The following is a 25,520-nucleotide window of genomic DNA, read 5'->3' on the forward strand; positions in this document are numbered from 1 at the left end:
ACTATTTTATATTTGTTGAACTTTTATGTATCTATTGTACTTGTCATTGTTCTCCTGTTTGGAGGTTTAAATAAATAAATAAATAAATAAATAGATCAAGAGATTGAAGCCTGGGCTGCTCACCATCCTGTTGGTAACAGAAAGTAGTTAACAGATAACAACCAGTAACCAAGATAAGGAAGAAGAAAAAAGGGAGAAAACAGCGGCAGATTCACCCGGAGTCGAACCCATGACCAGCCGATCCACAGTCATACACTCTTAGTGCTGAACCGTCAAGGCTTTCATGCTGAAACGGAGGTTTTATTTACCTCTTATATGCGATATGCAAACGAGTGCGTCGCAATTGTGACAAGATCGCGCAGGTGGCAAAGTGATTGGCCGAAATAGATCCAAGTAATCGTATATTTCGATAGTTGTGCAGATTTTTCTCATCACATCGTATCTATATACCTCAGTGTTATAAAAGATTATCATTGCAATTCATTTAACGTTTGAATGGCTTTTTAAAAAAGTTTTTAAAAATCGTGGTCAGCAGGGTCAGAGTCAATCAATTAATTGTTTTGAAAGACTCTGGCAGGGTCAAAAGAAATAGTTGTTGGCGCCGATGATGACAGCAATATGTCGGATTTCCGCTCCACCCGTGAGATTTGCTCGTCATGAGCACATTGAACTGCCAGTGCACCGTGCTGAATATGTACCGGTGTAACAGTAACCAATGCCCCCTGGAAAAAGTGTCCGGCCCTATTGTATTCTCTAATTCTCTAAATTGTTTGGGTCCTTCCGAGATTCGAACTTGTGTCAATCCCTTGATTGTCAATGTGCATCGCTGATCTTCTTTACTGACTAACAACACGTGCGTTTCTTACTTGATGACGTCAGGCGAAGTTACTGAGCTCTGATTGGCGGTCAATGTACAAATGGTACGAAGCTGCCTGTAAAAAAACCCTCGCGTACCGGCTACCGCTCTCTCCATCATCACCGACGATATGTGCCGGTGTAGAAGTTTAAAATGTCCTAGGATAGAATGCCCGGGAAACAAAGGATTCTATTATGCGCTTCAATCTCTGAGCTATTGACGGTCAGGGTCTCTATAGAACCATATTGCAGAATACAATAGGGCCGGACACTTTTTCCAGGGGGCATTTGTTACTGTTACACCGATCGTGCGAGGTCGTTTCAATGAAAAAGACGCACGCCACGTCCTAGGGAGCGAAACAACTTCGATTTGGAGCGAAACGACTGGGACGAAAAGGTCAGGAAGCGAAACGACCGGATACCGGACAAGCCCATAGCCATAATGACGTCACAACCGGAAATTGGGGATTCCATAATTGGGGATGCCGACACTGCTCCGTCGCAAAATCAACATTGTAGTTTTTGTAAGTATTTACTTCCAAATGTCACCGTTTTTAAAACCTCGGGATGTCTTTTAAGCCAAGTCAGTTGTTGATCTTTGTAACCTGGTTCATTTAGGACATAAACCTTGGGTTGTTGTTGCCTTGTTTCTAGAGAGTCTTTGGAAATTCCGCAGCGTCAATATTATTGATGCAGGAAGTCCTAAAATCTGTGTATACTACTGACCATACTGACCATACTGAATACATTTTGTACACTGTACTGTACATTTTGTACCGTACATTTTTGTACCGTACATATACAATGGATTGTGTACAAGGTGACATTACTTCTTATTTTGTCTGAAAAAGGTGTAGCACTGAAATGTATGCAATGCCAATGATGCATTGTTTAATTCAACAACGGAAAGGGCTGTGCAGTCGACATTTAAACCAATTTGTCAAAAACGTACGTGTTGCCACGGCATGCACCATGTCGTTACTCGATTTGACATTGACAGTGATGCCATGACACTCGGTCAGCTGGCAGTGCTTCATTTTGAGGATCAATTCAGATTTGGGAGACTCAATTTGGAAGCATCTGGCTTTCAATGATTGAGGAAACTTGGCGAATCTGTACAGATCAAACAAGTCACACAATTGAATCATTCAGGCTCACACCATTGGTCGTATCCTAAATTACTGACGAGAGTGACATGTTGGATCAATTGCCATCAATTCCTTTCTGTCGATGAGATTAATCAATGGCAAGATGAGATCAGGCTCGTGATTAGCGGGCTGTTGACACTCTTTGGATGGAAGCGCTTTGCAGGCCGTCCTCTCTTTCAGTGTGTCAAAACTTTGCCTATAGGCAATAGGGCAGGACTCGAGCATGACGTCAGGTGAGGATAAAGAACCTCAATATGTCCAGCACACTCTTATTGCTACTAAATCAGTTAATAACAGTCATGTGTCAAAAGAGGTTCTTATCATGTACCATTGCAGATTTTCATTCAGATTCATCTTGCATGTCTTAAATGGTCCGGTTGCCCAAAAAAGAAAAGAGCCTAAATCCGCCAAATGCGGAGACTAGCTGATCATTACTTGGCAGGATTGGAATGACCAACCAGTCCAATCTATCTGTACGAAGTGATAACCGCAGCAGTGATTGCACTTTTCATTGTCATGGCAACAGATAAACAGTTTATCTCTGAGAGCTTGACCAAATGGTGCAGGGAAAAATCATGACAGCGGACACGATAGTTGTAATAAAACATTGTAGCCAGAGTGGGTTGTTGGAGGGGATATCAGAAACGATGGGGTTTCTGGTTTTAACAATAAAACCAGTAACCTTGCATGTTTGTTTTTACTGAGGAGTGTTTTGTTGAACTTTGGTAATAAATGTATTACATGATGGCAAGGTATACAGGTTTTGTGGTGTTGTTACAATTTTTTTTATTTCCAGCTTGGTCGTACATGTAGCTGACTTGTTTACAGAAAACTGTTTCAATGTTTTTAAAGCCGTCAAAAATCATCATACATCATGTACATTATGCCTCCTACAGGCAAAATAGGCCTGTACAGCTGGGCACTGCAAGTTAATGAATGTATCCCATGGATGCAGTAAGTACTACATTGTGTAGTTGGTGTCCTTTTATCACACATGTTGTGCGTTTCAATGTCAATGTGATGTACACCAAAGTAAACATGGGCGATTTTCACGATTGGCGTCTAAATTACATGAATTGGTTTTATCCAATCGATCATACATGTCATACTATACATCATGTATAAGACCTGGAGTCGACAAATCATTGTCCGGCGTGATACCATTTTCCCTCTGGAAATATTGTGCGGCCATTGACATTTCAGCTCTGTTGTTATTTGCTCAGCGACCATATGTGCCAGTTGGTGTTGACACAGGCTATGATTGAATATTGATAGATATTGTTATTAGATATGACTTTCATGCAACACGACACAAATTGCATAATGGAATTCTGTTGGTGACAAACATTTGGTTGCTGGGCAGTTTATTTCGAACATTTTTATGGGAGATGAACTCATTTGTTGTCTAAATCCATTTGTGTTGTGTAAGTTTACTGGTGATTGGTTTCATGCTTAAAAAATCTTTGGAATCGCCAAAAGCGAGCAGAGCCACAGCTTCAGTAATTGCATTTATTGTCCTTGAAAGAATCAAACTGCCTCTCCATCAGCTCACCGGAGTCATAGTCAACAAGACTAAAGCCTACTGGGTGGCCAGCAAAATCCTGTACACTACGGTAATGATTTCCGCATCATCATTGATGAAGCTGCTGCCAGAGCTATTGGGAGCAACTTTTAATGGTGCTAGCTACATGTATTGCACCACGGGGCAACATGGGGCACTTCACACTAATTGGTCCTCAAACTGCTGTTGCGGAAAATCAGAGTAAGATCGCTTTTCAAAGCGTCGATGAACCTTTAGTTATACTGAGGCCAATATCCCCCAACACCCTAATCTCACAAGCTAATGGTTTCTGATGTAGCCATCTGCTAGCCATGGGCAGTTTCTTAGGTTTGCAAGAAAGTGCCCTTGAATTGGCTTGTTGCTTTGGCTACCGATGTGATCCATGTGACAACCCAGATTGCTTTCCATTCCAATTGATCGGGTGGATGGACCTCTAAGCCAATAGCCCTCAACTCTCTCTTCATTACGCTAGCTAATGACTCCTGATGATTGTCTGCCATCTCTGAAAGGGGCGCTTACTATAAACCTGGAAATACTTGGCTCCATTATATTTCCCGGCTTTGTGGAATTTGCAACTTTTGCATACTTAGTGTTTCGACAACCCAGCAACATAAATTACAATTCTATTTCTTTTTGGGGCCATATGTTATTTTCATTATTACCTTGAATTATAATGTACACCTGCATGCCTCTAAATGCAACAAATGTTGGCAACCAAATATTCCTGGGTTGACAGAACGTTGTATTTGCATAGTTTTGCAAGAAAGAGGTTTTGAACATAACCTTCATCATATTCTCTTCTTATGAGTGATACAGACTCTCTCAGGGATAATCAAATCAGCCAGCGAGATGCAGCGTCAATTGGAGACACAAGTGAGAATGATTACCACCACTCTAAAGATCATTTAGATTTCTCCCCGTAGCACACGCTCAGGCAATATCTTGTGTCACATACTTTCACCAACCAGCAGAATTATTGCCTTTTCTGTTTGAGGTAGACAGCTCTCTTGGTTGTCTGAAACGACACACAAGTATTAGCGATTTAAATTGCTATGCCCTTTGATCATGATGGGGAGAAAATACACTCTTATACAGCCTCCTAATCCTATCAGCCTCTCTCCGTCCTTCCTTCACAGCGACCTCTCACTCCACAAAACACCAACCAACAAATATATCTTACCAAAGGTAAACCAAAATTTGAATCAATATCTACAGTCCTACACTTGATATGGGGCTTGATCATACATAGCCCACGCAGATAATCGATTTCAAACTAAGCCATCAAATTGTTTCCCTAATCTTGTTAGGTCGAAAATGAACATTTATTGCCTCATCATTTATCGATTCTCTTGGCAAAATGTCCATAATGGGTTTTGAATGTACTGAGAGTGTCCTCAGGCTGTGGGGGATTATGAAGGGAGTGCTAAATGATTATGCCGATGTGCATGTGACAATGAGGAGAGGGAGAGGACTTGATTTATACGTGAATGTTTTATGTGTTCAGGTACATGTAGGAATGTTTTGGAAAATAAAATGTACATTTTTGTGATGTTTAAAATCTTTGTGGTTGTCACAATCATTGTCATCACTCTAATTTTCAGCATTATTGTCATCAATCATCATCATCATCATCATCATTGTCATCGTCATCGTCATCATCATCATCATCATCATCATCATCATCATCATCATCATCATCATCATCATCATCATCATCATCATCATCATCATCATCGTCATCATCGTGAACATCCTCTTATCTCATTGGCTTATCTTGTTCCTCTTTATTTCTCATTGCAGATAAAATGGTGACCTTTTGAAGTTTTTCACAACTGCCTACATCACATGTATGTGGTCATCAGTCCTGCCTCCTGATCCAGACTCCAGACAGCCATCGTCAAGGTGCAAGCATGCCATGTGTCTGTATAGGGGTAACATATACATGTATGGAGGTCGCGATGGGAACCGGTCACTCAAAGATTTGTGGCAGTATAACTTAGGTATGGTTTGCTGTGTTAGTAAAGCACGCTTTAGCAATTTTCATCAAAGTGGGAATTGATATGCTTTTTGAAAATGTTGCTGGAATCATTTGACTGTCAGTTTACAAAGACATTTCTGCGTCATAGAATCTGATATCTGATAAAGATTCACTGCTCAAAATATTCCTGATACTGATGATAAATTTGTTCACTTTCTCCCTACTTTGTCATTTCAGGGAGTGGTAAATGGACAGAGATACGGGCGAAGGGAGATAGGCCAGGGTGTCTGGAGGAGCATTCTCTAGTCGCTTATAAGGTACAGTCTATATGATACACTTGCAAAGATAATCTCAAAAATTACATGAAAATCAAATGATAGTCATCAATAAGAGAAGGCGACAAAAGTTACAATATCGCTTTGAATGTCACCAGGAGAATGTTGACAATCTTTCTATTGATAAACTTCTGCAGTCCAGTTCTTTGATCATGCCTTTGATTTGTGGTGGTGGTAGTTATGGATTAATTGAAAAGAAATCAAGCAGAAAGGACAAGTTTGCAAAATGTCAAGTTTTGCTGGAAGTGTATCTCGTTCATATTCCTCTTGCATGTAAGGTGAGGTGATACAATTATAGCCTCGGTATGCACTGTTGGTCGTTTTCTACACTGTAAGTGTAAAGGCTGTATAACTTGTACTGGGACTAAAACTGTACCACTTGACTTAACCTTACACTGAACAGCTGTTTTCTACACGTGAGAGGCTTTAATTGAACCACAGTACATTTCAATCAAAAAACTAGCTTTTGAATGGGATTTACTTTCATCATTTCAGGGGGCTTTATTTGCATTTGGTGGTGAATTCGGCTTTGCTTCTGTTGGGGAGATACCTCTTTGGATGCTCAATTTAGGTGAGATTTCTCATGACTGCTGTTTGTAGTTTGCTAGTTTGATATCTTTGCCGGCATTTGATACCTGTAAGAAGAGGCCAGTTTGACTGTTAATTGATGGAGAAGCTAAAATATTTATCCAAGAGCAAAGTAGAGTCGTTGTCATCTGAGAACAGTTCAGTTCAAAAACACATTTTCAAAATATTTTGCGATGTTTGAAATATTATCAAAGTAGAACTGCATGTGTCCTGGAGTTCTGTTAACAAATTAACATTCATATATTCTTTTACAGAAACGAATATTTGGGAGAAGCCGCAGATAAATTCGGAAGTGGCGAACCCTAGTGGACGCCGTGGTCATACATCTGTGATATGTAACGATTCAATGCACATTTATGGCGGCTATATCGATTTGAAAGGCTCAAATAGCGAGTTTTGGACTTATAACTTTGGTGAGTAAGGATGGAGTACTGGTCTACTAACTTTTCCCTTTCAGAATGCAACGGATTGGAAATTTGATGCAGTACAGTTAAGGTTTTGGACTTTTCTCTAAAGTCCCACTTGTCAGTGCATTTGAGCGAAATCATGAAAATGAACTCTCACAAAAATGTCACACAGTACGGTATAGTTAATAAAAATGGACAAACAACCGTTATTGTGTCATGACGACTCCATAAGAAAACCAGCGGCATTTGATTCGTGAATATTGTTGGTAACATTTTTTCGTGTCTTTTTCTTCAGCAAAAAATTGTTGGCATTTGAACTACAACCAGCAAATGATGCCTGATGGTCCCGGACCACGCCACTGCCATTCCGCTGTCGTCTATGATCAAGCCATGTGGATCTATGGCGGCATGAATGATCTCAATCCGAGAGGGGACTTCTGGAAGTGGAATTTTCGTAAGTGGAAGACATATCCCACATAGGTGGACGGTAGCCTGTAGTGGACTCCATACCTCCAGTAAAAACCAACTGGGGTAACAGCGCTGGCTATGATATGATATGATGATAAAAAGTAGCAATCAGTGCTCAGTGTTTTCTGCTTATCTGTGACCAGGGCCTCTCCTGACTGTTGTAAAAAGTAAATGGAATAAACAGCGTCAAAGGACTCTTTTTCACTTCCCCACCCTAAAGTTGCCATGACATTTTCCACTCGTTTCCTTTGCAGAATTCAAGCGGTGGAGTCGAATTCGTAGCAAACCAAGTCCACCAGAATTACAGGGTCACTCTGCGTGTAAAGTGTCGGACGGAATTTTATTATTTGGCGGTGAGGCCAACGGTGATCTCAGTAATGAAATATGGAAATTCCAATTCCGTAAGTTTTAAAGTTAGAGGTCATTTGTTGAAAAAATCAAATCAATAAGACTGAGGTATTTGTAGAGAATCAAATTAGTCTGTGGTTGAAGTGTTCGGGATGAATCAGAGAGAGAATTTGAAATGTTTAATCCGATGCCAGTCGAAAATTCAGATTTTGGATTGAGTCAGTACAAACAATTGGAGGATTTTCAGTTGAAAAAATAATAAATAAATTGTTCCTTCTTGCAGGGACCCAAACATGGTTCAAGATTCAAGTTCAGGGAGCCCAGGCCCCTGGTCGTACTCGACACGTGAGTCTCCTTGTTACCTCACTCCATCTCAGTCTGATAGAGGGCACCCCTCACAACAGTCCCAAACCTACCATTCGTGATAGCTCAAATCTTAAGCTTCCCAGTGTGGAAACGACAGAACGATCGCATAGCGCTCCATATTTGAAGAAGACTGGTGAAATGGCTGGTACAGATTTAGAAAATCGTCCCTACTCCAGTCCTCCTGTGATTCCACCTGATTCTCCAACTCACAAACGATTCAAAAATAAAATCCAACCGAATAAAAGGAACGTGGAAAAGAGTGAGGATTCTGATTCGCGGAATCGGGTCAAAGGTTGGGAAATCAATCGGGAACAATTTGTGGCCAGATTGGCGGACGGAAAGGATACATGTAAAGACCCGATGATTGAAATGACAGAATTAGTTCCGTTGATACGACCGAAAATGACACACAGTTCAACATTTGATAGCTGTGAAAGCATTAGAGGTTTCGAGAATATGGGATACCGGAAAAGTTCAAGTGGATCGTTGATGTCTAATACTTTGGGTGATAGCCAGTCAAACGTGATGTCGGCCAAAAACGGAGAACGATGCAATTCTTTGGACGCTTTGAAAGAAGTTGTGCAAGAGACAAACTTTTCTTCAGCAGTGCTGACCTCTAGTGATAAGAGTGATAAACGTCGTAGTCTACCTTTAGAAAATATAGGAAACAACTCTGAGCATGTCTGTGATAGTTCTGAACTGGAGAAACGTCGGAATACATTCCGCCATCTGGTGGCACTGGACAAAACAACAGACGATCTTTCCAGACTCAATACGGAAGAATCGAGTCTCAATGGTAAAGATTTCTGTTTTGGTAATATTTACCACGGGAATCTTATCGATCTTAGCACTGTGATTCAAAATCCAGATCCTCATCAAACTTTTGTAGATTTACTCGTTTCTTCCAAAAATGTGGATATAGCGACCGGACAAGGTACTCATGGAACTATGAACTCTGTGGAAGATCATTCATCGACTGACACATCTAGTTCAAATACACCGACACGAGAAAGTTCGAAAACCCCAACCTCGGGGCGGTGTACCAAGTGCAGTTCATCGCGTCAATGTGACACCTGTACAGCAAAGCTCAGCAACTGGCACTTCTCCTCCCCAAGCACAACTTTTAAGGGCAACTTGCCGGGTTTTGTCAAATCGGGCTCACTTGACTCGATGAAGCAACTGAAACTGTTTCATAGGCATGCGACACATTTGGGAAGTTCAGACGAGAGTTTTAGTCATGATGATGTCTTCCTAGAAGATGTTGAATCGGTTGAAAGCGTCACCGATGACGACAATGATAGTTTGTCAGAGGACGTGCGCTTGATACGAAAAACAGTCACCAAGATGACTCGGCAGAAATCTGGTCAAAATGGCCATAGCTTTGACCTTGAGGTCGCATCAGAGAAAGTACCACTCATAGGTCAAGGTCAGGGTTCAAGGTCGGATTATAGGAGTTCAGTTGCCAAGGAAACCACTGGCGATAAGGTGTGGAGAAAGCGGGAACAGGTTCAGAGGCAGATGACAGCGCCCCCTCTTGGCTATAAGGTAAACAACATGTCAGGCGGAGCAGTTTGCGCTGCAATTTTGGCAATTTGATGTAGGGTCTTGTCTTTGAAACTTGGGCCAAGTTCAGTGCCTGTGCTTTTCTAATCTAGCTGTTCCCAGTGTTAACATTGTCACTTTCATTTCATATTTTGGACTGAGTAACATGCAGTGGCCTCAGGCATGTCAGGACTCGTCATTGATTTCTGTAAACATTGCCTTTTATCTTCCCTCCATCATATATTTCAGAATTACAATGACATCTACGACAACTCCATGTCGACGTTGTTTACATTCGGGGGTCGAGAGCAAGAAGCACAGTACCTCAGTATCAAACCAATCTCAGTCTGGAAGTACACTTTCAAAGAAGGTGGGTTATTATTTACTCTTGTTGATGTGATAGTGATCAGGCCACTCATTTTGAGATATCCGAGAGGTTCACATTTAAATCCAAGAACAAGACACATCCCAAGCTATTGATGTTGACGTCCTCACTGTTTCATAGCACTGCACAAATTTTGCAATAACATATAAATGACTTGTACGTGTAGTTTCGAGTAAGTTGGGGGGCCATTTTGAAATTTTTGATTCAATATGATTATCTGTCTAGCCGAGACTCCAAAGGGTTATATATTCATATGTCTGTGAGTAGTTTATGGTCTGTTTTGGTTGTGGGAGGGAGAGTAGCACAGCATCAGCCTGTGGAATCAGCATCCAGCTCTCTGAGTCGAGGCAGAACACCTCTTTGAGTGAGCATCAGTTTCAAAATCATGTACTATACATGAATTGCTCTCCAGGTGTCCTGGCTTATCCCCACACAACAATAAGGAAACTGGATAAACAGTCCATGCAAGAGGTAGCCTTCATTCCGAGGCTTGATTCACTCGGAGAAGTCAGCCTTGACTCGGAGAGGTGAGGAACCCTCAGAGAGGTGGTTGCTGTCTAATTTTGGGGACATTTTGTTCATTTTAAAGGTATTTTGAATGAAACAATGCATGGGACGTACATGAGTATGGTTTCATACATAGCTTAGTCATTTATTGATGGATACGTTGCATGCAAATCATTTTTTACCATCTTTTAGGGCCAAAGCAGGGCTACATTAATAATAGTATGTTAAAAGGGAAACCTTCACGAGAATGTGAGTTTTTTTGCACAAGACAGAAAGCTTATAACTCCTTGACCTTAGGCTATCGAATCCGCTCCATTTGTATAATGTCGATTCCTCAATTCCTGTTACAAATACATGTAAATAGACCGTACCCTTTAGTAAATAGATACATTCATGTACATGCAGTACATGTATGGTGCTTGGAGTATGCAGTCGTCAGTTTGAAAATGATGGACAGGAGTGTAACTTTACAAATGATGTGGATTTGTGAAAGATCTTGTTTTTGATTTTGAGAATATGAGTGAGCGTGAGTTTTTGTTTTGATTTACCTGTAAAACAAGGTTGTTGATCATGTCATGTATCTAAACAAAAGAAGGTCATTCAGTATTCTAATCTAAACAATTCTAAACGATGTTCATTTTGAGTGTTGTCTAAGCTTTGTGAAGGCAATAAGTGATTTGTCCTTTGTGACGGTTTGTTTTTGTCAGCAATTTGAGGTTGATTCAATGTCCTTATATTTATTTTATCATTGAAAACTAATCCTCACCATTTCAACTGCGTCCTTTAAATTGCCAAATTTTCATCCCTCTTCATCCCTTACATCATGGTTCGAGAAAATTTTGATGAAAATTTTTTTTCTCACATTTTTTATTTTTGCAAATCGAGGTTATTTGGAAAATCCATGAAAATAAAATATCCCTGAAAATTTGGTGGTTTACAGAAGTTAACAAATTAATAAGTTGACGTTGGTGATATTCTGGTCTTGGTTCATGATATTTGCACTGAAACCTTTTTATTTCAGATATCAAAATCGTAGGTCGTAACCATAAATCGCAGAGATACTGGTAAATTCCCCAGTAGTTTGACCCTTCTAGCTTTTGAGTGATCAGTGTCTTTTGAATGAAATATAGAAGTTACACTTACCGGTAATGTAAAACAATGTCAGGGAAAATGTAGGTTCAACTTCAACTTGAAGTGGGAGGTGGAGGAGGTGCCGGGGGGGGGGGGTAGGGGGTTGATAAGTCCATGATTTCAAACAGGGGAGAACTCGCATCATAATAAGCCACATAGTCAGATGACTGTGGCGACAAAGCTTGCTACATGTAGTATACCAGTATACGTACATGTACTTACATGTCGAAAACCTGCATGTTGGTACAGGTAGTATACCTACATCCTGTAGGTTCAGTACATATAGTCAACCTAAATGTTGGTACATGTGGTATACCTACATGTACTTACATGTAATAAACCTTCATGTATGTACACTAAGTATACTTACATGAACAGTTTCTCCTGAAGTATTAGTTATGCAAAATATCATGGTCCTGGAAATCGGTTTTTTGTGTCTCTTGCCCTGTCCTTTGGCCTTTTATCGGAGGAGTGACACGAGTTTCAACCAGCCTCCAATCATTTGGTTACAAAATTCCTTTGTATACAACAGCAGTGTTGAAATTTCTATTCAATGGCATCAGCTTTTGGAGGTTGTGTGAAATCAGTGTTGCTCATCTGTTTAAAGTTTGCTGTTTTAGGCTTTAGTTGTCTTCAGGCTGTAATGTCCCTTCTTCTTTCAACATTTATCAAGCCTTCTTTATGTTTCATTTGATACAATTTTCTTTCTGGCTTATACGGGGTGTGTCAATAAAAATACAAAAGAATCTAATGGATGAACGATTGAAACTTGTAGATTTTTTGGGCCACCCTGTAAAGTGTGTGCTTAAAGATTGCATAGTTCATGTATAAGATGAACCCAGGGTTAAAACTGAAATCAACATTCTGTCATTAATCATCTATTTGACACTTTCTTGTAATCCTGGCTGGTCATTTCGAAACCTGTCTGTCACCCATTCAGAGTATGACACTGTAGCTGATGCACACCGTGATAGATGTAGACTTACCAAGCACAAAACTGGTTTCTTTGTTAGTGTTTTCCAATCAAGATTGCTACATTGTCACTGTCCCTTCAAAAATGTGTGGGAATCCTCAACACCATATTGATTGAACCAACCAACTTTGCTGAGCCAGAAGATGGCTTTCGAGATTTCGAAAAGTCAAAAATTCAAAAGACTTGCATTACAGGAAATCGTTATTCTACTGTGGATTATAGTTTTGCTCATTTTGGCAACACCGTCTGGTCCTGGAAAATTAACAGCTCAAAAATTGATGGAAATTACTATAAGATTACTTTAAATCCACCAAACAAGCACCAAAATAACATTTTAAAGGACATATCAACAAATCTGTGAATATTTTTTTTGATAGTATTACTGTTATATTTTCAGATATGATCAGTCCTTTCTATGATGAGGATTCTCCAGACGCGGCCCTTGACTGGTAGGAGTGCTGGGTCAAATCATTTGCTCGATCCCTCAAATCGCCCACAATCACATATCAAAAGTTTGTTTGTAAATAACTGGAACTTAATCTTTGTCAATACAGTCACTAATATGTTTTATACCGGATATAGGTCTATGGTAAAAAGGGGGATAAGGGGAATGTGTTGCTGCTATGATGACCGTATCTGCTGGCTTATAGTTTTATCAATAGTTTCAAGTGTAGCCTATGTAGAGACCTCTGTGATATTAAAATCTTAGCAATACCAGTGAAGTCTCTCTTTTTCTGTCACACATTGTACATGTCGTACTGTAACAATAATGATTTGCACTGCTCTATTTTGGCAATTCACGAAAATGTCTTTTGAGAATTTAAGAATTCATGAGTGTATTTGGGCTTGTTGGTGTGGCAGACACTGACCCTACCTGTAATTTGACCTTTGTTATTGAATTTGATAGCCTCAAAGTATTAGTAGGTTCTGAGTGCAAATTTCAAAATCTCAAGTTTTTCATCAAAATGGTGTTTACTTGTTGATGTACATCAATTTCTCGTTGATGTACATCAATACATGTATTTGTAAAATAATAAATATGTTGTGATTTTCTATGTTGTTATTGTTTGGTGATTATAAAGTGAAATGAATCTATTTATAAAGGATATTTGTAAATAAAACAAAACCTACATGATAATATATCAGAATTTCTCGTTTATTTGTGTTTCATCATCTCCCATTTCAAGTTACCCGGTTCGTAAACCCAGAAAGTTGGTGAAGGGACGCTTTTTTCAGCAAGTACAAGTAATAAATTGTATCTATGACTGGTCCCTTTTGAAATATTTTATGGCCCTGAAAAGGACCGTTTGCATTATTTTGACGCTGAAGCTCCATTACGTTGTCTAGTAGTCTTCGTCTGTCATCAATAGCATTTGTTCATCGGTCATCCCTTCATCAGAATCTGAGGACTGGCACTGTTGTTCTTGTAGCTGATTCTGCAGGCTGCTGATCTCTTGAGCTTGGATTTCGGCGTATTTGAAGTAGAGCTGGCGGACTCCCTCAACCGTGACCAGCCTCAGCCTGACTTGGTACCGGACGGAGCGGGCCCCGCTGTCGCTGGCCCGCCGGAACTTGTCATTGAGTTGTAGCAGCTGTCTGTCCATCAACTTGATCTGTTCACAGGCCTTGTAGAACTTGTCATAGGCGCAGTCGAGTTTGCTGTAGAGGTCGTAGGTTGCTGAATCCATCTTGTGTTTGGTTATGATGATTGGAGTGTCTGGCTGGGTTTTTGTACCGGTGCCGGTGTCACTTGGATTGGAGACGGACCAATCAGTGTCACTGAGACTTGAGATGGACCAATCAGGCACCAGCGGTCTGGGGTGAAAGTGGTCTGGTTGGCTTCTACAGGGACTGGATTGAGACAAAGGGGGAGTTGGTGAGAGTTCTTACATGTAACTTCACAAAAAGGCCTGTTGTATGAAAAGCTAATGGTTTCTTCTTGGAGCTAGGTAACCTGGTTGGCTTCTGCAGGGCCGGGGTCGAGGCAACAGGGAAGTTGTTGAGAGCTCTCAACTACACCAAAACCTGTTTTATGAAAAGCTAATTGGTTTCCTCTGGGGTGAAAATGGTCTGGTTGGCCTCTTCCTGGGTTGGGTTGAGACAAGGGGAAGTCATTGAGAGCGTTCAACCTCTTAAACTTCTGCCAAGGCCTATTTTATGAAAAGGTCATTGGTTTCTTGTGGCTCTAGATGAAACTCAAATGGCACTATGACCTCCATTGTGTGTGGTATCAGGACCAAGGCTTCAAAGGAATATGTCCAGAAGTGGTCAGAGAAGGGTCTCTTCCAGCTGAGGGAAATGGGAATAAATGTCTGAAAAGCTATTGCGGGTGGTTTCCTGAAAAATTGGGCAGTATGGCGTTCTCCATCAAAAGTTACGACTGTGGTCAAAACCTTCGAAAAGGTTTGTAACTTCTTCCAAAATAATCCACATCAAAACCTTCATTTGCAAAACGTACCAACATTTTATATTTTAACACTTACAGTTACTTCTAGAGAAAAACATTACATGAACAGATCTTGTTATGAATGCTACAGAATGTGGATTTATATTTGAACAGTACAGCTTGACAAAAATTACAATGAAGTTCTGCGTGTCTGAAATGCATGAGTATTGAGCATGACATGGAATGCTTTAAACAATTGCTAACAATGTACTATAATAAAGCTAGCTTTTATAGTGCTTTTCCCAGACCCTGGCGGGTATCGGACTACATCAAGTTTCCATATTACACAAGTACATACCTACTGGGCTTAGAAGGGGCTGCCTATACTACACTTCACTTGAGCCTGACCTCGGGACAAACCGCAATGAGTGTAGGATGTTCCATGAAGAATGTTTGCAGACATGAAATTGAATTGAATTGAACTGTAATTTGCAATTGAGGACCAAGCTTTCGTTAACAGACTAGTCAGGTACCAGTTAGAACTAACTGTATTGCAATTTTAATCACATAATTGCTGCTTGGCAAGCTGATGCAATACAGGGGAAATAACTGCGTAGAACATAGTAAATCATTGTAAAAATCCTGTTTTCTTTAGGCTTTAAGCTTATAACAAAATACATGTAGTCATGATATCTTGCGATTTTATGATTGCACTGCCATGGATACCTCAAAAAATTGAACCAATGATTTCATCGGAGGACACTTATACCTTTGTAGGGGTATTTACTTCTGTACATTTAGTTAACCGTTATTCATTATTATTATTATATTTTTGTAAAGTGATTACATATTCAATTAGAGAGTAATGGACCATGAAGGAATGACAAAGAAGCAAAATATGTTGCGATGATATGAAAAATGGCAAGAATAGTAAAGAGTAGTCTTTATTTATTCTTGATTGGGCAAATGAGGTTTACCAGGCCTAAACCAATTAGACAGCAGCCTATACAGCGTTCCGATGCAGGAAGACAATCTCACTAATATGTCAAAACAACAAATGATAATTTACACAATATTTAGGCCGTAGAATAACTTGGTAACGCCACCAAGCGCTTAAGTTACCAGGTTTTTGCTGAACACTAGAGCCTTTTAACCCTTCAGATCCTGGAACATTTTTTATGTGTTTCCCATATTTCCCGCGAGCATTCTAGCACTGATTACCTGCGGGCGGTTAGTGGCCAGTTTGGGATATGTAGAGCAGGATATATAATTAGTGGCCGTATATTGGTCGGTTGGGATCTAAAGGGTTAATCGGCAGTGGGCACACTGACTGAACAAGTTAGAAAAACACCTGCTGAAATCTTGGCCGCGTTAAGCACACACTGAGATTTTCTCTCCCAACTCTATCACAGCATCCAAAGTAAAAAAACAATATAATAATCACAATTCCAGCTTTCAAAGAACTTTGTACGAACCTCAGTTCTATTTGAAGGCGCTTTCTTTTCACAGGCATAGAGTAGCCTGAAATGAGTATACAGTGGAACCTCTCTATTAAGGACACCCTCAGACTGAAAAGTGCTGTCCTTAGTAGGGAGGTGTCCTGATTAGAGAGGTGAAATTGAATGGAAACAACCAATTTGGGACTGAAACTAGTGTCCTTAATAGAGAGGTTGTCCTCAATAGAGAGGTGTCTGCTAGGAGAGGTTCCACTGTATTTCTTTAAAGTGAGTTTTTAGGCAGGAGGCAACGTGTTTCATGCGTAGTCATTCTCAAATCTTTTGTTGATGATTAAACGTTAGATAACAATAGAAATTTAAAAAAAAGAAGTTTGGATTGTCATGTCGCATGCCAGGACTAGAGCCCAAGACCTTTAGCAGGTCATTGTTTGGCACCTCTCTGTCATCTTGTTTTAGATACAATCTCACTATAGATCCATGCACTTGATTGGGAACAACGTTTACATGACGTGGTGTTGGCCGTCGTCACGTCACCATGCATTTTACATCAGTGTAACGTGACGTGACGCGACGTCTTCGTAAACGTTGGTCCCAATCAAGTGCATGGATCTACAGTTTCAGCTCAGATCAATAGATCAATAACACTGTCTTTACCATTGCCATATTCTCCTTTTCTCAGTGGCTGTCACGACATACTTATGATGCTTAAACTTGATAGATCGATATGACTAGAGTCCAAGTACGTGCCGAGATCTTTGTTAGTCAAAAGTCTGTGATCTCGGACATCAACAGTTCCTCCTTAGATCGATTCATCGATACCACTTTCCATCCCGTTCCCGTCGTCTGCTTTCGTTTGTTGTTGTTGCCACATGTCGGCGTACATTCCCTCTGTTTCAAGGAGATTCTCATGGCTGAAGAAAACAACAAAAATGTTCAATTCTTATGCTCTGAAGATGGCGACACTTTTTAACAATATTATGATCAATGTCACCACAGAACAACTGCTGCTAGCCACTGCTTATGCAAGTATCAATTCGTTTCTTGTACCCCCCCCCCCCCTCCTCAAGGGTAGTTAAGCTATCACCACTAATCTTTGGCGATGCTTGAGTAGTATTTATTTTTCCTTTAGTGAAAATTTGGCGAAGCTGGAAAGAATAAGGATGCTAATGTGTCGATGTCTTGTCGAACATACAGCCTTACCCAGTAAAATTAGTTCGGTTACTTTATATGATGGTGACAACTGATATATTGTTGATGGTGATGTCTTGACGAAAGAAAAAGTAGCATTGGTGAAAAAAGGGTGATGCTTGAGCCTTAAGATGTCGTTATAGGGTGATAAGGTGTCGTAACCTTGAGGAGGGGGGGTACAAGACACGAATTGATACTTGCATTAGCACTGGGTGGTGCAGGCCGAAAATGGCTTTGTTCCGAAAGGGTTTACCGGGTGATAGACTACTTACGTTCCGCGCTCCACAATGACGCCATCTTTCAACACAAGAATCAGATCAGCATGAATGATTGTAGAAAGGCGATGGGCCACAATCAGTGTTGTTCGGTTCTCACAGATCGTTGATAATGAAGCCTGGATGTTACGTTCTGTCTGCGTGTCGAGGGCAGATGTCGCCTGGAACAGAATACAATAAGTGCTATAGAAGTCATCATGTAAGAAGCAAACAACAACTCCTTGCTTTAGCGCTCAGATGCCTGGAAAAAGCATATTTGGCCCCCCTTTTCCAATTCAGACTCCTCTTCATGGCCTTTGGGTGGTTGACAGTAGAGGCTGAAAGAAGTGATTTAGTGGGAAACATGGCCACTGATACATGTATCTATAACTATCAAATTCAACTCCACCAAATGTTCCAGAGGACCACAGAGGTTGTCACTTTTCAACTCACCTCATCCAGGAGGACCACGGCAGGAGATTTTAAGATTGTTCTGGCAATCGCAACCCTTTGCTTTTCTCCACCACTGAGCTTCAGGCCTCGCTCTCCAACTACCGTGTCATATTCTGTAAGGAAAATAACAAAGGAAAACTAGAACCTCTTCATTGGAGAATGAAAAGACAATACAGCAGGGCTCTCTTAGCAGACACCTCTGTTAGAAGAGCAAGGTTAAATGAAAAACCTGGATGCATTGTTCTCAATAAAACACGTTGTTGGCCTCAATAAATTTTATGCCCTGAAACTAAACGGGTGACTTACTGTCGGGAAATGTATTAATTTTGGAATGGATATCTGCAGCTATGGAGGCCTTGAACACTTCATCATCATCTGCCGTCACGCGACCATACCGAATATTATACCTGGAATAGATGAATGAATAGAAGCATGTTACTATTTTGAAGACTGATGTACAGTGACTTCTTGCTTTACTTTAATTATTGCTAACTTTAACTGGTTTGCCGGTTTTGATGCTGTACATGTATTAACTTATCACATTTCAATTTTAATTTCATTGACGAGTTTAACGTTTAACCAACCACTCACTTGATATTATCATTGAATAACACTGTATCCTGTGGCACTACTCCTATATTCTGTCTCAGGGAACTCTGGGTAACACGCGAGATGTCCTGGCCGTCGAAGCGTATCATTCCTCCAGTGATGTCATAGAAGCGGAATAATAGACGAATAATGGTACTTTTCCCACTCCCCGACGGACCGACTAACGCAAAGGTTTTCCCGGGTGGAATCGTAAAGCTTATGTTCTTTAAGATTAGTTTCCTGGAAACATTCAAGAAAAATACGTTTTTTGAACAAATAGTTTCTTGCAAATCATTGCATCACAGCATTGCACTCTTTTCCTTAATGTGTATGGCACTGTTTTGTTTACGAAATGCACTGCCACTAGACCTTTAAAAACAAATATCAGGGCCTGTCATCTTGGAGGCCAGTAGTTTCATCCTGGTCAGACCACACTCACCCAACCGAGCGAAGAGGAACCTTTTCGTGTCCAGCAAGGTTCTTCTGAAGTCTCCAGTTTCCTCCTAAATTACCTGATGGAAGTCCTAGATGACCACCTCTCAACTTGGCATTTTTTGTACGAGATATGATGTCACACAAATTAGAATCATGCGGTATAAATCTGGTTTTAAAAGGTAAACAAATATCTTACTCTGGTTGGTAGTGGAAGCATACGTCATCGAATTCCAACTGGCCAGTGTGAACAAGGAGATCCTTGGCGCCTGGGACGTCCTTGACCTCGTGCTTCTCCTTCAGAAGGTCGAACATGTTTTCCATATCAATGAACGACTGTTGCAACATTCTGAAAAGTAACGTAACAGAATTAATGTAAAACCTGCAACATTCTGAAAAGTAACGTAACAGAATTAATGTAAAACCTGCAACATTCTGAAAAGTAACGTAACAGAATTAATGTAAAACCTGAATCATATAACTGCTTGTCTTGTGACTTATTTCAGAGTAATTCTACTTCTTCTTTTTCACTTAGAATGTCATTTGTATCACTGAATGTTTGCTAATGATGTGATGTAGTTCATTCAGAAAAGAGCCTTTTAGAATTGCTTACCTATAGTACGTCCCGAAAAAATTGAGAGGACCATACAGCTGTATGATATAGGAAGCAAAGAGGACAAAGTCGCCAACATTTAGTCCCGAGATGTCGTCAACAACGTACCAGGCACACAGCAGAGTGCCAGTCAGGAAGCCACCGGTGATGATGAAGTTTTGGACCGTGTTCAGAATGTTCAGGGTTGCTGTGGAGACCCACTCAGCTTTCTGAAATTAGAAGGAAAAAACTCGTGAAATGTTCATTATGTACAGGGCGTCTCAATAACTTGATAATCTGCAGCGAAGAGAATTATTCAATTTGTATTCTAACAAAGTAGTTGCTGGGCATGCATGGCCTGCTGGCATTTGTGATATTCTGCAACCAACGCCATCTATGACTGCGCAAAACAACACATTTGACGGAAAATGTGTAATGATCTGATTATTGGGGTCAAATTTCACCTGATAGTTATTGATAGCTTCCTCATATCTGTCAACCTCGAACACCTCAGCACCGTAATATTTCACTGTTTCAAAGTTGAGCAACGAGTCTACTCCTTTGGCGTTTCTAATATTGTCAAGCTTGTTCATTTCACGGCGGAACTTCGTTCTCCATTCTGTCACTCCGATTGTGGCAACTGGAAAAATTGCAAAATAAAGAGAGTCACGGAAGGTTCGGGAAACAGAGGTTTTATCTGTTGTTGTACATGTGACCCACCACGGCAAAATGAGTCGCATGTCGCACAGAAGATGAGCCTAAAATGACACCAGGACATAATAGAAGAAATTGATATACTCAGATTTCACAAAAGGCAGACAATAGTGAAATGAACAACCAGTCCGTCCCAACATGTCCAGCTCGGAGCAACATGCGACTCATTTTGCCATGGCGGTTCACATATAAACAATTCTAATAAAAAAAGCTACTGAGTTGCACTTTGCGTATTTGCGCATGTGCGACCAACAGCGCCTAGTTTATGGTACCTTAACGATAACCACAGCGTACTTTAAAAGTTAGTCTCAATGATTAAACAACTTACTGAGATAGAGCAGCATAGCTATGAAGACAATCAATCCAAACCAGGCGTTGAAAGCCGTTATGAAGTAAACAATGGCGATTAAGATGTCAGCAACAGTGGGGACCAGGTTGAACACTACAGTGCTGAAGATAAAATTTGAAGAAAGTTAAGATTCAACCTCATTATCATTGTAAAATGCTGATTAAAATCAACAATTCAACAGTCTTGCTTTTTTTGTTTGAACTGACCATGAATCACGGCTCAATGAATCAGGAGGCATCTTGTAGCAGGGTTATTCATGTGTTTGCTGTGGTTGGCACGAATGAAAGCATTGGCTCTCCAACCCCTGAAGGCAAGGGTCATCTCCAAATTGCTTAATGACATTTCAACTGGACAACCTTTTTCAAACAACAGGTAAGAGACGCACACCTTAACCAACACGCCACTACACACCCTTACCTCAGCACAGAATTTATACTGTTTGTCCCACGATCCATGATCCTCAAGACTTCGCCTGTCTTTCGATTCAGATGCCACTTGAGTGAGAGTCCGTGGAGATGTGCGTACAGCTGGACACTAACTTCCTTGGTCGTGTACTGCTGAACCCGAATCCAGAAGAATGTACGCAAGTTATTCAACAATCCCATTGAACCTGCAAATATTCAACATTGCAAAAGCTGACAAAAAACAAGAATTGACAAAGACTAGTCATAATGTACTCTTGCTAAACATACACAATTTTCAAATATTTTGCTGCAAGTTTCTTGTTCAAACTGTGTTTAGCCAAGGAACACACCATGGGGGTTTCCTTACACGGAATTGTATCACTATTAGTTTTCACAACAAGAAACTTCATAAAAGAATATTGCTTTGAAATTTTGTCACATCAATGCAATTCCTAGAGACAATCACATACATGTAGCAGCCGCCCTAGATTAGCTGATGGCCATCAGCGTCACAGAGCAGCAGTCCTAATTTAGCTGGTACCCTATTGAAATACTAACCAAAGCCTCCTCCCTGGAGAAATTTCAAAGTGACGTAGACAAGGATGAGATCCCATCTGAAGTATAGTCTGAATGGGGCATCGGTAGGTGCAGGAATATCTTCAACAGTCAGAGATGTGTTCTGTTTGTTATCAGTAGGAAAGGTCAAGCTGTTTACTGTAAGAGATCAAACAAATAATAGGTCAGTTAGCTTTGAAATGAAATCTTCCATCTGTCGTATCTATTTCCATCTGTTTCTATTATTTGCAATGGTATAGCTCTCACTCCACAGCATTCAAATCCCATGATGAGTACGTTGTTGTGGACAACAGAGTTGTCTTACTCTTTTGAGAGATCCAAGTCCAGCCTGTCTGAGATCCACAGGTATTGTCCCCAGTAGGTTTGTGCATCACCATCCTTGTCTCTGTTGTACGGAGGGAGGCAGTCATGGCGATGGTTAGCTTTATCAATTCATCAAAAGCTCCCCAAACCTACCAATTTCCTTGTAGTAAATCGGCACCAATAGATTGACACCTCGTCCTGCCCCGAGCACCAGGAAACAGAAGATGACACGCAGCTGTAATAGGAAGTTCTTCTTTGGCCAGATGAATGGCCACATCAGGACACACTTTTTCCAAATACCGGCCCAGGCTGAGTGACCAGTGTCTACTTCAGGTTCAGGTTCATTATTGAGTAGAGCCTTAAAAATGGAAAAGAACTTGCAACACATGAATCATATGTATATGTATGCTTGTGCAATGACAATGGTACTGCAAACCCCTATGACCACTGAACACATTACATTGTTGCCGTTATATCCTTTGCCCTAAACAGGGAATGTCTTGATGTTGTAATGCAGTCCAAAATTTGGCCAACAATCATGGTTTGGCCAGATGTAAGTCTGTTTAAGTAATGAATTTGGAGCGGATTAATCAATGGCAGCTAGATGCACCTGCTATGATCCTGGAGTTCTTTCCTGGCACTAGCAGTTTCAGGACACTCTCATTGATTGATTAGTTCACTTACCTCTGCCTGGTCTTCATTGGCGTTGATCAGCATATGATAGTTCTTGCCCGGGACACCAGGAGCTTTGAAGCCAACCACGAACAGGAAGAAACACAGTACAAATCTGACTAGCCACATCCCAAATTCTATCTGATCTGAAATGCTGAAAGGGAAGATTATATTTGTGACTGTTACTTCAGAATCTAGACACTGAAAGAGATAAAGTTTGAGTATCGTCATTAAAACAAACTGACCCTGAAATCGGGTCGCTGCTGAACAAGTCTGTAGTGTGGCATTTTTTAAAACTACTATCCATTTCTATGTCTTTTCTAGGGTAGCAGAAAGATGTTGATGCGGAACTAGTCACACCCTACATCGTAGCTTTAATTGGAAAACACTCCTTCAAAACTATGTGACCTCAGAAACCAGCGGCAGGCCAATGCGGCTGTCTGACCACAGCCATAGCTACCAGCAGTATTGCGAATTATACATGTATGGTCCTGCTCCCCAATTTCGAGTCATCCCCAATTTCGCGAAATCCCGCTTTTTCCCGTTTTCTCGCGCGTCACTTCGTTTCCATTATAGGGAGTTATAGATTAATTCACTCTCGATACCCATCCCATTATAACGGCACAACATGCCCGTTTACCTGACTGATATCTTGGCACTCTTAATTGATGAATTGAAGCCTTCTGGGCCACCGTAGACGCGCATGCGCATTACCCGCGAAAATGGGGGAGCCGCTTCGGATTTGTTTTGGTCTGCATCGATCTTTCAGTGAGCGATTTCAAGATTAATTCACGCTTAAAACATCCACGCAGCACCCAAGATATTTTGTTATTGATCTCAACTTTCGTAATAAGTAAGCTTTTGCGTGTGTGCAATCGTTGGAAGCTAGTAAATCGACACTTAGTGATAAGACCCGCGAAAACTGGTTCCGTCATCATACCTACCCATCTAAGCTCCACCACCAATGTGGACTCTTCCAAGAGATGAAAGCAAGACTCTCATGTGCCAAAGACAATGACCAGAATACCAACAAGACTAGCCCATGTCCTCGTGTGGGGATGGAAGGTAGCACCTCGTTCCTCTCCAAAACTATGATCCGAATCGAGAAAAGCCATGCCACAGTTAGGAAACAGGTACTCATAATCATGTAGGGATAAACTTCTTTATCGTCTACAAAGAACTTTCGTAGGACTGTGTACGTAATATGAGCCAGGGTCACCAAGACTGTCGTAAATATCTGTAACTTGTACAGACATGATTGCCGTATCAAATGTCTTTCTGTAGGATTGGAATACTTTCTGTAGAAGAGCAGCTGGATTGTACCAAATATCACAATCAGCCCGAATAAGATGGAGGAGGAGACAGTATCGATGAAGCATCGAGAGAAGCCGTGGTCGACCCATGGAGTGAGGCCAGTGTGGTTTCCACAGAATGATATATTCATTTCGGGTTTTTTCTGTCTGAAATGGAGAAAATCAACTGAAATGAAGACGATGAACAGTTCCATTACGCATGCCTTGACGTCCTGACCTACCCCGGTAGTTATGAATAATTAATCCAAAGATTTCAAAGATCTGTACTGTCTGCCATGTCTGCAAGGTCTAAAGTTTCTCTACTGCAAATATGCCTATCCAGGACATCATCTGGGCCTACTTCATAATCGCAAAACGAGGACAATTTCGAAATGATTATCTTTCCTTTGCCATCTTTTTTTGGGCATGTCACCCCATGTATGTATGTGATTTTGAATGTCACTTGCAAAGTCAATCAAACTTCAAAGCATCAGATTGGTGCAGTTTAGACGTTTACTCATTACTGCATCTTGACTATCATCACACTATCGCCTGCTTTATAGAGCACTTTACACATTACAGTAAAAAGAGCAGACAGTTTCAACATATATCTAGAAAAGTTACATCACTATGACCATGACAATGCACATTCTCCCGACAGTCAGGAAATTCAGAAAACAAACCAGTTTAGCATCAAATCGATTAAAACTATGGAAGATAGTCATGACATGAGGTCAAACAATATTTTTTTGATGTAAAATGTATGTTACTTTCATATGAATAGATACTTACATCAAAAACGGGCAGAATCTTGACAAAATTGACCACTTTTTAGCTTCAAACGTTAGAATTAAAAATCTTTGCCACCATCTTTGTGGTTTACGTAAGGTATCCAGTCGTTTCGCTCCCTGACCTTTTCGCCCCCAGGGGTTTCGTAAATGGGTATGTGGGTATGTGGTATGTGGTTTTAGATACTGCCCTTGTACTCGGCGCCGCGGAATCCTATCTTCTATTGAGAGGACGGAACGCCGTCTAATAAAGGGTCGTTCCATAACTTTATGATGGGCCAATCAAATTGGCGACGTCCGGTCAAGGGTCACCGAGGAGAAGAGGATGACAAATATAATGATCTTGTTTTTTAATATCTTTATTGAACAATAATTATAAGAGTAGAATTTACAACGTTTTCCTTCGATTTTCTACAGCCGGGGATAGAATGTCCGGGAACCAAGCATTCTATCACTCACCTTAATCTGGAGCTATTCGCG

At 40.7% G+C, this 25,520-nt stretch overlaps 2 protein-coding genes across 9 annotated transcripts; one reads left to right on the forward strand and one right to left on the reverse strand.

The window, feature by feature from the left end:
• Positions 1–1,333: 1,333 nt before the first annotated feature.
• LOC135500542 (uncharacterized) lies at positions 1,334–13,732 on the forward strand. Of its 6 annotated transcripts, none has more exons than XM_064792074.1 (12): positions 1,334–1,379; positions 5,365–5,564; positions 5,780–5,859; positions 6,373–6,448; positions 6,720–6,878; positions 7,168–7,326; positions 7,595–7,741; positions 7,972–9,599; positions 9,846–9,966; positions 10,207–10,240; positions 11,510–11,552; positions 12,990–13,732. In XM_064792074.1, the coding sequence occupies exons 2-11, from the start codon at positions 5,414–5,416 to the stop codon at positions 11,529–11,531; spliced, it is 2,577 nt and encodes an 858-aa protein (XP_064648144.1). In that variant the 5' UTR covers positions 1,334–1,379; positions 5,365–5,413; the 3' UTR covers positions 11,532–11,552; positions 12,990–13,732. The 6 variants fall into 6 exon arrangements, with proteins under 6 accessions (XP_064648144.1, XP_064648141.1, XP_064648143.1 ...); XM_064792071.1 differs by lacking the exon at positions 10,207–10,240 and adding an exon at positions 10,681–10,737; XM_064792073.1 differs by lacking the exon at positions 11,510–11,552.
• Positions 13,733–15,036: 1,304 nt separating this feature from the next.
• LOC135500570 (ATP-binding cassette sub-family B member 6-like) lies at positions 15,037–25,127 on the reverse strand. Of its 3 annotated transcripts, none has more exons than XM_064792105.1 (15): positions 25,045–25,127; positions 23,905–24,420; positions 22,973–23,114; positions 22,442–22,646; positions 21,968–22,123; positions 21,423–21,615; positions 20,985–21,106; positions 20,407–20,582; positions 19,964–20,172; positions 19,550–19,699; positions 18,922–19,158; positions 18,637–18,737; positions 18,331–18,443; positions 17,896–18,059; positions 15,037–17,346 (listed from the first exon to the last, which is right to left on the reverse strand). In XM_064792105.1, exons 2-15 carry the CDS (start codon positions 24,402–24,404, stop codon positions 17,235–17,237), a joined length of 2,580 nt encoding a protein of 859 aa, XP_064648175.1. In that variant the 5' UTR covers positions 24,405–24,420; positions 25,045–25,127; the 3' UTR covers positions 15,037–17,234. The 3 variants fall into 3 exon arrangements, with proteins under 3 accessions (XP_064648175.1, XP_064648176.1, XP_064648177.1); XM_064792106.1 differs by having other exon boundaries at positions 23,905–24,439; positions 25,045–25,124; XM_064792107.1 differs by having other exon boundaries at positions 23,905–24,416; positions 25,045–25,123.
• Between the last annotated feature and the right edge of the window lie 393 nt (positions 25,128–25,520).

Source organism: Lineus longissimus, chromosome 16 (assembly GCF_910592395.1).
Source record: "Lineus longissimus chromosome 16, tnLinLong1.2, whole genome shotgun sequence".
Lineage (NCBI taxonomy): Eukaryota > Metazoa > Nemertea > Pilidiophora > Heteronemertea > Lineidae > Lineus > Lineus longissimus.